Below are 12,008 nucleotides of genomic sequence, written 5' to 3'. Positions count from 1 at the left end.
GTTTGTTGCTCAGGGCTATTTTTGATTGATGGGTGGCCATATATATTGGCTGCCTAAATAAATAAATCAGATATGGTAAAGTTTGGCTTATTTTCTCCTCAGTGTAAGTAAGGTGGTAAACACCATTTTGCACTTTCTAGGATTTCGTAATCCCAGCAAAAAAGACATTTGGGGTGGAGGTGTCTTTCACATCTGCTACTTCCCTTTGTTCTGTTGCAGGAAATACAAATAGAAGGAAAATAAAGGCATAGGCATTGAAAGGGAATCCTGTTCTGAATCAATAACCAATTCAGACAACAAGAGCAGGGGGAAAAAAGGGGCTGTTTTGTTGGTTGGTTAGACTTTTTGCAATTTGAAGTAGGCACTAGGCAGTTCCCAGAAACTAAACTCCAAGAATTTCACTTTAGTGAGAGGAAAAGGAGGGAGAGCGCACGAGAGAAAATGTATGGTAATATCCAGTGTGTGTTTCTTCCAGTATATCCAATGTCACCAGGGATCAAATGCCCCTTTTTCTGCTTGTGGATTCTCTGGAGCAGATTTGGGTGGCACCATGTTGCTCTTACACTGAAAAGTATTGCAAAACCTGATTTGCTCCAGCAGAAGCCAATGAAATCGGATTTAATTTATCCTCTGTAGATAACTTTACATGTGTGTTATTTCAATAAATAAAATACCGGGTGGACTTAATGTTCCAGTCCTGAGAATCCAGGATTTGGATATAAAGTATTTTGAAAGAAAAACCCTACAGTTGTTTTTTTAAGTTCACAAAAGTGATATATGCTATATTTTTCAGAGTATAAGACTTTTCCCTCAAAAAAGAGGCTGAAAATCTGGGTGCATCTTATACACAGAATACAACATTTTTTGCCTCCCGAAAATTTGCCCCTTCAGCAAAATGGCCGTGCATAGCTTGTAAGAGGCTTTCAGAGAGCTCCTGAGGCCTGAGGAGGGCAGAAATGAGCAAAAACCAGCCCATTTTTTGCTCAATTTCACCCCCCCCAAGCCCCCAGGACCACTCTATAAGCTTCATAAAGGCTATCCATGCCTTTTTTAAAACAAAAAACGGGCCTGTTTTTGTGAAAAATAGGTTGTTTTTTGCTCATTTTTGCCCCCCCCCCCCCCCCCGAGCACTTTGCAAGTCCCCTAAAGGTTATTCATGCCTTTTTGGGGGGGAAAAACAGGCCTGTTTTCACGAAAAACAGGCCGTTTTGGGGAGGTTTGCAGAGTGCAAAACCTTTTTTTTTTAAATTTGCCTCTTCTAAACCTTGTACACTCTGCAAACATGTACATGCAAGATTTACACTGTGGTAACTTTCATGACGCTTCTAGTTATTCCAGAAAATTTAGTGTGCTGTGTTCTGAAACATGAAATCTGAACTAGCTCCAGGTGGCTCCCTCCCATTCCCTTTATGAATCTCTTGAAATTCATATGAACTACCATTATTATTTAGTTTCCAAAGAATTGCAAAAGACAGCTTAACCCCACCTAATTTGTAATTCATTTAACCCTATGATTTTTTTTCCTGATACTACCACTAGAGGGAGAGAAAAGGTTGAGCGTCTTCCCACGGTAAGCATCCTTCCTCTTTTCAGTACGTGTAAGTTACTATACATAGTTTTAGTACTTACTGATTAGTTAGTTGTTCCGGCCCAACAAAAAGATTGATCCGAGAAAGGCCTGTCCGAGTTCCAAGGAAAGCAACCTCTACTCCCTTGTCTGAATTTCTGAAAAGCAGCAACAGCATGAAGGCATCCTATTTCTACAAAGTAAACAGTTTATGCCTATTTCAAGGTCACAAAACATGTGTAGAAACCAGGACTGCAACTGCAATCAGTTTACCAAATTCAGTCATCAACTTAAGCTTTTAATGAAAATTAAAACGTGCCCCCAATGTCCAAACGAAGGTGTGACTGAAAGGGTATTATGTTCTGCAAATGACATGGATGTATCATTTACTGAATGAACAAGGGGTGAAGTTTCCAATGGGGCAGCATACATCTCAGAATAACATAGAGAGAGAAAAGGTCCACATGTAATCTACTTATGGATTACAAATCCTTAAGTCTTTATCTGGATAATTAAATGATGGGATATGGATCTCCCACTCTCCCTCCCCACACACACACTATACTGAGATGATAGAACAGCTACTGAATAAGCCAAAAATCAATCCATTTTTGCTTCAGAGATTTGGTATATTTGTTTTCTTAGTCACAAAGAATTAATGGCATATTTGCAAAATCGTTAATATATATGATATTTTTTTACATTTATCATGTTTGTCTACATCCCATATATCTGGTGTATTGTTTTGCTTTGTGAGCTGCCCACAGTTATTTGCTTTAAGCTAAGAAGTTATATAAATTTCCTGAATAAATGTTCAATTACTTTGTCTGGACTGCTTTTTGATACACATAAATGTATACATCTGAATAAGAAGCTTACACAATCTTTCATGAAATGCTTGGCTTCATCTCATGAAAGCCTGGAGCTCAACAAAGTGGTCCTCCCAAGATCTTTGGGATATGCACATGGATGTTCATTGTGGAATCTCACCAGCATACGTGGTGGGCAAAACTGTCATGTCAATCCCTGGATTTACCTGTGGCACTTTTACACCTGTGTGCCTGAATCTTCTCTGATCATGAGTGAAGCATCTGAACAAAGAATTTATACAGTCCTAAGTTATATTCACATCCAAATAAATTAATTAATACAAAAAGAAGGAGGAAAAAGTCTGTTCACTCACTCTGATTTATTTAGTGCTAGGCTGGTCCAATAAGCTTCAATTGGGGCACTCACAACTGCATCAAATAAGACTTCCTGTATCAATTCTTTGTCACCTGTAAGGTTTTAAAACATTCATGAAAAGCATGTACAGAATCTCCTCATGATACTAAATCTGACCTCACCAGATATTGATAGGAATTTTCCAGGTTTATTATTTAAAACTTAATTTCAGAAAAAGTTGGGAATGAAGGACAACGTCCCTATTTATTTTTGAGATAGGGAAAGGTAGTAATGTTTTTATCTCTCTTTTGCATATCAAAACTTAAATTTCAAATATCGCCTTTTCAATTTCAAAACTAGTATATAATTCATCTTGCTGGTATTATACTCATTAGAAAGTTCTATACTACTGCACCCTATCCCACTGCCTACTTTAAAAGCCAATCAATTATTTATTATTTACCTTTTGATTGCATCAAAAGGCTAGCCATTATTATTATTTGTGTTGTACATATGGAAAATTTGAAGTTAAACTACTTGAACCCACATAGTCAATCTTTCTGTACAGTGAAGTTAACGACTTACTTTCATGGGTGATGCTACACTAGATTTTAGAGCAAAGTGTGCCAGGTAAAAAGAGAATTGGGCTTCTGTTCCCCTTAATAGTTGACTTGAAGAAGAGAGGTACAGTCTCAAAGGTGGTTTTTCAAAAGGCAACTGGACTTTCTTTGTTCTTCCTTGAAGATGTTCTGCTTGTTATCCAAGAAGCTTCATCAGTTCTGACTAATCCATCCATCCATCCATCCATCCATCCATCCATCCATCCACACACACACACATACACCCAACCATTTAGTGAAGCTTCTTGGATGAGAAGCAAAAGACGTTCAAGGAAAAGCAAAGTAAGTCCAGTTACCTTTTGAAAAACCATCTGTGGGACAACCATTACCTGGTTGACTGAGAATCTCCATAGACAAAGGCAGGCACAGCTTAAAGATACAGGAGCTATATTGTTTATCTTCAATATCTTAGTCCAGTGATGGCAAACTTTTTCGCCTCGGGTGCCGCCAGCACGTCCATGCATTATCGCACGCGTTTGGGTGCCCACCCCCACAATCTAATTCTCCCCGCACCATGCCCCCTGCTGACTCCCCCCTGCTGCCCCGCGCATATGCACACAGCTTTCTTGGAGCCTGGGGAGGGCAAAAACAGCATCCTCTGCCACCCGGAGGCCCTCCAGAGGCTGGAAACGCCAATTGTCCAATTTCCGATGGGCCTGGTAGGTTCTTTTTTTGCCCTCCCCAGGCTCCAGAAGCTTTCTAGGAGCCTGGGGAGTGTGAAAACCGGCACAACACAGAAACTGGAAGTTCAGGAACGGATTTCCAGGTTGCCTGTTGGGCCATTTTTCTCTCTCCAGAGGGAGAAAAACGGTAAAAAAATCAGCTGGCCGGCGCACACATGTGTGCTTGAGTTGACAGGGCAATGCTTTGCATGCCCTCTGAAATGGTTCCACGTGCCACAGGTGGCACACGTGCCATAGGTTCACCATCACGGACTTAGTCCATTAAAAATAAAAATGCTACATACTTTTTAAAGATGCAAACACAATATATTTATTTGAGGAACTTTCCAGGTTCATCTGAATTCAATTGTGATCAGAAATATACTCACAAGGAAGCAATGGCTCTTTCCCTGTGAGATAGTTTTTAATTGCCTTCAGTTGAGTCATTTGGCGGTGTTCCGGATGCAAGTCTGTGTTGCAATATGACCTGAAGACAATGTGTGGTTAAAAATAGCAGTAACAAATGTTAGTATGCCTGATCTCCCTTTGTCTTTCCATAAGTGGGAGCGGGAACACCAAGTACAGACAGAAAGGGCATGACAAGCCAATTGCATGCAGATTTACCATTCATCTGCCAAAGAGACATCAGGCTGTTCTAAATCATGTAATCCTGAAAGAAGAATAAATGATAGAGAGTTACTCTGGAGCACACACCAGTCCTAGTTCAATCTTTGAGTAACATTCATAGAAGTCAAAAGCTTTCCTCCTTTTTAAAAAAATGCAACAAAACCGCCTCAATATACTTTAATGAACGATGGTAACTAGTTATACTTCAATCAGTGACTCACAAATATGTAGAAAATTCTAATTCATCTATTGCAGCTTTCTACTCCAATATTTCTCTTTGCCTTTTTGTGACTTTCCCTCCCAATGTCCTCCTATCTTTTATTTACAGATTGAAGCGTCTATTGCCACATAAAATCAAGGGAACAGCAGATTATGCAGGTGTCTTACAGCTGCCTAGCTTCTGTCGTTTTGTGCACTTATGATCTTCTCTTGCTTAGCTTTAACTGAATAGTTAGGGATAAACAATCTCCCAAGTTTGAACCCCCCCCCAACACTCAGTTTGCTATTTTTCCAGTTTTGAGTTCAATTCATTTTATTCCATCTCAGAATGCAAGCTAATATTTTTTGCATACACCAGTTAAGTTCAGGTGCTGCAGATTTCAAAACTGCATGACCACAAGAAAATGAAAGCTCTCCCTCTCAGTTTGCAATGCTGTCTAAAGCAGGGCTGTTAAACTCGTGACCCGTGGGCCAGATGTGTCATGCCGTGGCCACGCCCACACCGTTTAGCAAAGGGAAAAAAATCCCAATATGTCATGTGATGCTGCCGTGACAACCTGAGTTTGACACCCCTGGTCTAAAGGACCAAATCAATGCTTCAGCCCTAGTATTATTGACACCATAGGTCAGTGATGGTGAACTTTTTTGGCACTGAGTGGCCAAACTGGAATGCACGCAGCATCCACACGTCGGAGCACCAGAAACCCAAACACCAGTTGGCCAGCGCACATGCGTACACTGGAAACCAAAAGAGCAGCTGGTGATGACACTCATGCCCACAGAGAAGACTCTGCATGTCATCTCTGACACACGTGCCATAGGTTCATCATCACGACCATAGGCTTTTGTCAGAAAGTATCTATGTGCAATTCTGAAAGAAAAAAGTAAGGAACCTGAAATGGACTCCATTGTAATGGGAAATTTGGGGGCTGCATGCTAGACTCAGAAGCCAAACAGATTTTTTTTTGAAAAAGGTAGCTGGACAACCCTTATTATTGCCAAGAAAATGTAAACATTATTATACTCACACTGAAAGCATTTTTACCATTTGCACACAGATATATATATTCAGGCACACAGATGTCAAATTTATTAATTTGTGTACCCAGAGCTCCTTATTATCAGCACAATAACATGGTTTATAGGTATCTGATTGAGCCAATCAAGCATTACCTTCTTCTATTGTCACGTTCCCTCTGAAAAAATATTTGCCGTGTCCTTTAGACAGAGCCACACCTAAACTGTGCAGATAAACAAAAAGCAGACCATAAAAACTGTGGCATAAACAAAGCTAGAAAATACAGGAAAAGATAATTACTCCCTAAGGTTTTAATTCCTGCTCTAGAAACAATTCTGTTTTGTTTCTAAGACCTTGGTGGCTGCATGTCTTGGCCAACCAGCCACTTTGATGCCATTTTATATTTGTTGTGCTAGCAGCAATGACTGTGTATATTTATTAGGGGTGCAATAACCCCTGCTCTCTCTGGCAAGCGAAAATGAACACTCACCAAGGTTAGTGTTGTTGAGCCAAGTGAAGAATCTGCCCACAGGCTTCCTAGGGGAGGAGGCCGTTTTCATACAAATGAAAATCATCTGTATGGAAAATAATCCTTACTGATAGTATAAGAGCTAGCAGAGCTGCTGAGAGCAAGGAAATCCAACAATGTGAAAATCGGAGCTTAATGACACACTTGGCATAATTTCTTGGTTACATATGTTAACCTTGCTTAATATTGTTGTGATGTGAACAGTATTGCCATGGGCTCTTTCCCATAAAATACTAAGGGCAGCACTATGGAGGGTTGAGATAACTGTTGCATTTTTAAAATGTTTCTTACATTTTTGAAAGTACTGATTTAACTGTATAGGTTGCCTTAGATTTATGACCACAGTTGAGCCCAGAATTACTGTTGTTAAGTGACACACTTGCTAAATGTGTTTTGCTGTGTTTTACGAACTTTCTTGCCACGGTTGTGAAGTGAATGACTTCTGCTGTTAAGTTAGTAACCCAGTTGTTAAGCGAATCTGCCGAATCTGTTAAGAGCCAAAGTGGCGCAGTGATTAAATGCAGCACTGCAGGCTACTTCAGCTGACTGCAGTTCTGCAGTTCAGCTGTTCAAATCTCACCGGCTCAGGGTTGACTCAGCCTTCCATCCTTCCGAAGTGTAAAATGAGGACCCGGATTGTTGTTGGGGGCAATATGCTGACTCTGTAAACCGCTTAGAGAGGGCTGAAAGCCCTATGAAGCGGTCTATAAGTCTAACTGCGATTGCTATTGCTATTCCCCAACGACTTTGCTTGTCACAAAATGGGATCATGTGAACCTGGGACACTCCAACTGTCATAAATATGAGTCAGCTGCCAAGCATCTGAATTTTGATCATATGACCAAGGGAATGCTGCAACGGTTGTAAGTGCAGAAAACCACCATAAGTTACTTTTTCAGCGTTGTCGTAACCTTGAATGGTCACTAAATCAACCATTGTAAGTTGAGGACTACCTGTAGTGCAGGTGACTAGAAGAGACCAATAGAGTAAAAGCACATTATTCTCATTTTGGAATCTGATCCAATTTGTGAATTGGATACCGATTTTATGTACGTAAGGTTCAGCAAATTCTTCAATCTGCAGATATGCTGCAAATGTTATGCGTGGAATTTTAAATCACATCTACTACTTTCAAACGAAGACAACGTGAGAAAGTTAGACACTTGACAGAGGAGAATTGACAAAGGAGAAAAGAGAAAAAATTGCACTGAAGACTCAACAGTTTTCTGCATTTGGACTCACATCTATTTCATGAACATCTGCCTTGTGGGAAGATAGCCCAAAAGCATCAGGAGAATTCATGCTTGAACTGGAAGAAGAACCTTGAGTTTTCTGAGCAACTACTTCATACAGAAAGTTTTCAAAATGACTTAGCTTACGGAAATGAGTTTTAGATGTTGGGCTTAAGTTCAGCTGATGGGCTACTGAGGCCTCTTATGGACCTCGCCTAAACAATGTAGTCTTGTCTCCTGTGTAAGTTAGTATGGTCCTCTTGGCATCAGTCCTACCACCTGACTAATCCCTGATTGGTGCATATGTTTGAGCTTTAATGTTTCGTTGAGCAGCGCTGGTTTATTACAAGTAGACAATCTTGGGTGCCTGTCAGTGGGGCAGCCAGAAATGAATTCCAGCCTGCTCACTAAAGGCAGAATTACACTATGAAAAGAACTGCATATGGACTGTGTCGTGCTTTGGATTTGATTTGTGGTTCAGTTACCGGAACAGGCATTCCATGAATATGTAGAACTAAGCTCTGTATAAATAAATTCTAATCATTTTATTTGCTAGTGCATCTATGCTCACTAAGTGTTGCATCATTGGATCAGTGTTACTAGTCTGGATATTGTTTAATTATTTTGTGGATGGGAAACATTTTAGTGAAACACTGCAGTCATTCTTCCTTCTTTTGAGTACAAGATGTGTTTATGCTTCATGTAATTGCTTATAACAAATGAATAACATTTCTGAGTGTGTGCGTGACTCTCTGAGCCTTTGAGTATGTGTGACTGAGGCAAAAGGAACCGCCTGTAGATAGTGATGGGGACTATAGATTTATAACGAAGGTGCCAGTGTCCTAGAAGTGTGTATTTGTAATATTCTGTTAGCCACACCTAATCTACAGCATGTATATAAATGCATTTCTTTTAGCCCTGTACAAATAACCATGCAGGTTTCCATTAATGGCAGGGAAAACTTAGCTGGAGATAGGAAGTAAGTTTCTTAACGGAGCACAGAATGGAGTGCCTTCTGAATGACAGGTCTGGGATATGGCCAGGCAATTTATCTTTCATAAATTTTCCGTTTCTGAATAAACCTGAAAAAACACACTGGAAAGCTATTACCCTTGCTCTTTTCAGCATCATTCAAGGATCGTTTTATTGTCAGCCTCTTCTGATGAGCTTTTAATGAGCTCATGAGGCCTGTAGAAATGCGATTGCAATAAGCCCGATGAAATATTCCATTTATTGTGAGGTGCTTTACCTGAAAGGAGTCCCCTTGATATCTGTATAATAGTAGTCATTTGTCATCACCAACACTCGCTTCTAGATACAAGAGAGGGGGAGAAAAGCTTAATATGAAAAGTTTGGCAGGTTTGAATTTAAAAAAAGGCAAACATGTAATCTAGAGCAAGATTAATAGTAGCATAACAGAAAGACATGCAAACATTCAAAATTCATCTACATGTAATAAACATGAGTATATAATTTTATTTTTACATTTTGTTGGAAAAGAATTGCCTATACAAAATACCCCTTTGTCCACTGTTTTCTTCACTTCCATGGAGAATTTTCCTGTTTTCCGATTCACCATTGCATTTCGAAGCTTAAATAGAAAAAGAAGAAATTTAAAAAAAGAATGAAGACTTAAAATTTTCTCTTTATATATGTCTTCATTTTAAAAGATATTTGGACAACAGGAAGAATAGATACATGTGCATTCTTTCCACTCTAATTTGTTTAGTTACCAGACATGGCCATTATATATTCCTGCATCACAACTTCCAGAGTCAAAGATTATTTGGCTGAAAATGCTGGGAATTTAGTCTAAGAGGTTCTAAAAGCAGTGTGTTGAAAAATAGATTATAAAATAAACATGGCTGAAATGGGATTTGAGCCTGGGTCCCAAGTTGTAGTAATCCAAGACTGAAAGTACCACTCCAGTTATATTATTAACTCAGCACTCAGTCTTCTATACCGCTTCACAGTTTACAGTAACCACTTCTAAGCGGCTTACAGAGTGAACATATTGCTCCCAACAATCTGGGTCCTCATTTTACTGGCCTTGGAAGGATGGAAGTCTGAATCAACCTTGAGCTGGTGAGAATCAAATTGCAGCTGGCAGTCAGCAGAAGTAGCACACAGTATTGCATTTTAACCACAGTGCCACCCCAGCACTGCTTGGAAAGCTTAGTTTTGAAAGGAAATTAAAACTGGTAACCTTTACCAGCAGGCAAGTAAAAGTTAAAATAAAAGTCAATTGCAGGCTATAAGACAAAAATCATTATGATTCATGTATATGTTTGGAGTGAATGCACAAATTCATAACCCAAGAGATTCCTTAAATAAGGTACATGATATACTGGTGCTTTCTTTCTCTTTCTCTCTCATACAAAACATTCCTGCATTTCTCTCTAAATATGGTTATCTTGCTTTTAAACTTTGAAATTAAGCAGCCAAATAAAGAAGTCTAATGATGTCCCATCCTCAGAAACTTCCAAGATTTTTTTTTATGGACAAATCAAGTAAATTAATTTAAAATCTATTTTTATGTAGTCTTAATTTACAGATTACATGAAGTAAAGCCCAATCAAACTGGGAGTCTAGAAGAAGCCGCAGTAATATCACGTTTGCCATAATATCACCATGCAAGTAATGTTAATTACTTAAATTACATAAATGCTAATGATATAAAGTACATCTTTTTCTTCATGACGCTGTGACCTACAAAAAATTATTTGGCCCTGATTCTAACACATGAAGGTAATTAGGTTGGATAGGATGACTTATATCACATATTAGTGCTTTGAATAGGAAGCTACTTAAAAGAGTGTGTAGGCCAATGGTAGGTTCTGGAACTCATTGCAACTGATACGGTGCAACGGAGCCCAGAGGCCACCACATGAACGTGAGCAGCACGCGCACATGAGTCCTTACCTCCTGCGATACTCTGCGACACTCCAGCTGCTCGGCGGAGTGTCGTGCAGGCATCGTATGCTGCGCGTGCGTGCGCAGAAAGTCCGTTTCCTTCAAATATAGGTAAGGAACGAGGGCAGGCAGATGGACCCTTTGGAGCACCAGAATGGTACCCGGTGGTCCCAACAGGCACTGGTACGCCCATATCGGGGCGTACCGTCAGCAACCCACCACTGGTGTAGGCAGACGTAAGTAGTACTTGACGGTTCCACCACAAAACCGCGGTAGACTAAAGCGCGCTCGACGAAAGCGTGTACGTGATGTCATCACAGCGCGATGAAAACAGCACGCTGTGAGCGGTAAACTTAAAATTAACGCGTAAATCTAAACCTAACCCCCCCAAACCTAACCCTAACCCTAACCCTTAACCTAACCCTAAACCTAACGCTAACCCTTAACCTAACCCTAACCCTAACCCTAACGCTTAACGTAACCCTAAACCTAACCCTAACCCTTAACCTAACCCTAACCCTAAACCTAACCCTTACCTTTCTGTGAATTGGCTTGCTTTAAAAGGGCTTTTTAAAGCGCCCTTTTTTCTCCGCGGTCGTATTTGTCGCGCTGCTGATGACATCAGGTACGCGCTTTAATCGGGCGCGCTTTAGTGGACCGCAGTTTTGACGGGTCACGGTACTGGACACCAATAACTTAGATCAAAGCTATCTTTCTCCTGGATCATACTACAGAGAACAGGCAGGTGATCCCAAGGAGAAGATGTAACTGCTTTAAAGATCTGTCTATACTGCCACATTAATCCTCGTGTGAGCTCTGAAGCATTTCCAGCCCACCCCCTCTTTAATCTGAATCAGACAATCTGTGCCTTTTGTTAGGTCATCATTTTAGAGATATTGCCTAACCTAAACAGAATGAGCATGTGTGGGCAAAAAAAAAAAAAAAAAAGCAATGGGAATGGGAACGACTTTGCACTTCCTGCCAGCTTTATACTTTCCTTGTGGGAAACTACCAGGGAGTATCAGAAATATTCCCCCTTCTCTTCCTTTCCCTTCCCTTACCCAGGAAGGGTAAGTGGCTGCTGCTCGGTGGGGAGGGACCAAGGGATTGTGAGACTGGCTGTCATGTAACATTGAAAACGAAGACCACATGACCACAGCAGCAGTCCAGTAAGTTGAGCACCAACCAGTAGCACTGAAGCAGCCAAAGTTTTCCTCAAATTTCATTCCCTCAGGAGTCATGGGTCTCAGATTTAGGCCACATTCTGTAAGTTAGCCTCAGTTCAAAAACTGTTGCTCTATGATGCAGCAATTTTAGTAGCACCATCTATAGGTACCGTAGATTCCTGCATGGTATAATATCTAATTCAGATCAAGTATATATGTAGCTGTTGTAAAGAGCTTCTCCCAAGCATGTTGTAATTCATTGTTGACTCAAAGGTGAGCTGTTAAAACTAG

At 40.3% G+C, this 12,008-nt stretch overlaps 1 protein-coding gene across 1 annotated transcript in view; it reads right to left on the bottom strand.

Annotated features, from left to right (window-relative positions):
- The window catches only part of CACNA2D3 (calcium voltage-gated channel auxiliary subunit alpha2delta 3), a 594,623-nt gene that overhangs the window by 95,656 nt on the left and 486,959 nt on the right, over positions 1-12,008 (bottom strand). Inside the window, 7 exon segments of the mRNA XM_032208561.1 lie at positions 1,630-1,725; positions 2,751-2,844; positions 4,403-4,500; positions 4,638-4,683; positions 6,033-6,100; positions 8,888-8,949; positions 9,158-9,229. Coding sequence (XP_032064452.1) covers positions 1,630-1,725; positions 2,751-2,844; positions 4,403-4,500; positions 4,638-4,683; positions 6,033-6,100; positions 8,888-8,949; positions 9,158-9,229 — 536 coding nt within the window.

Source organism: Thamnophis elegans, chromosome 2, assembly GCF_009769535.1.
Source record: "Thamnophis elegans isolate rThaEle1 chromosome 2, rThaEle1.pri, whole genome shotgun sequence".
NCBI lineage: Eukaryota > Metazoa > Chordata > Lepidosauria > Squamata > Colubridae > Thamnophis > Thamnophis elegans.
The sequence above is the reverse complement of the archived record's forward strand: the minus strand, read 5'-3'. Positions and strand labels throughout refer to the sequence as shown.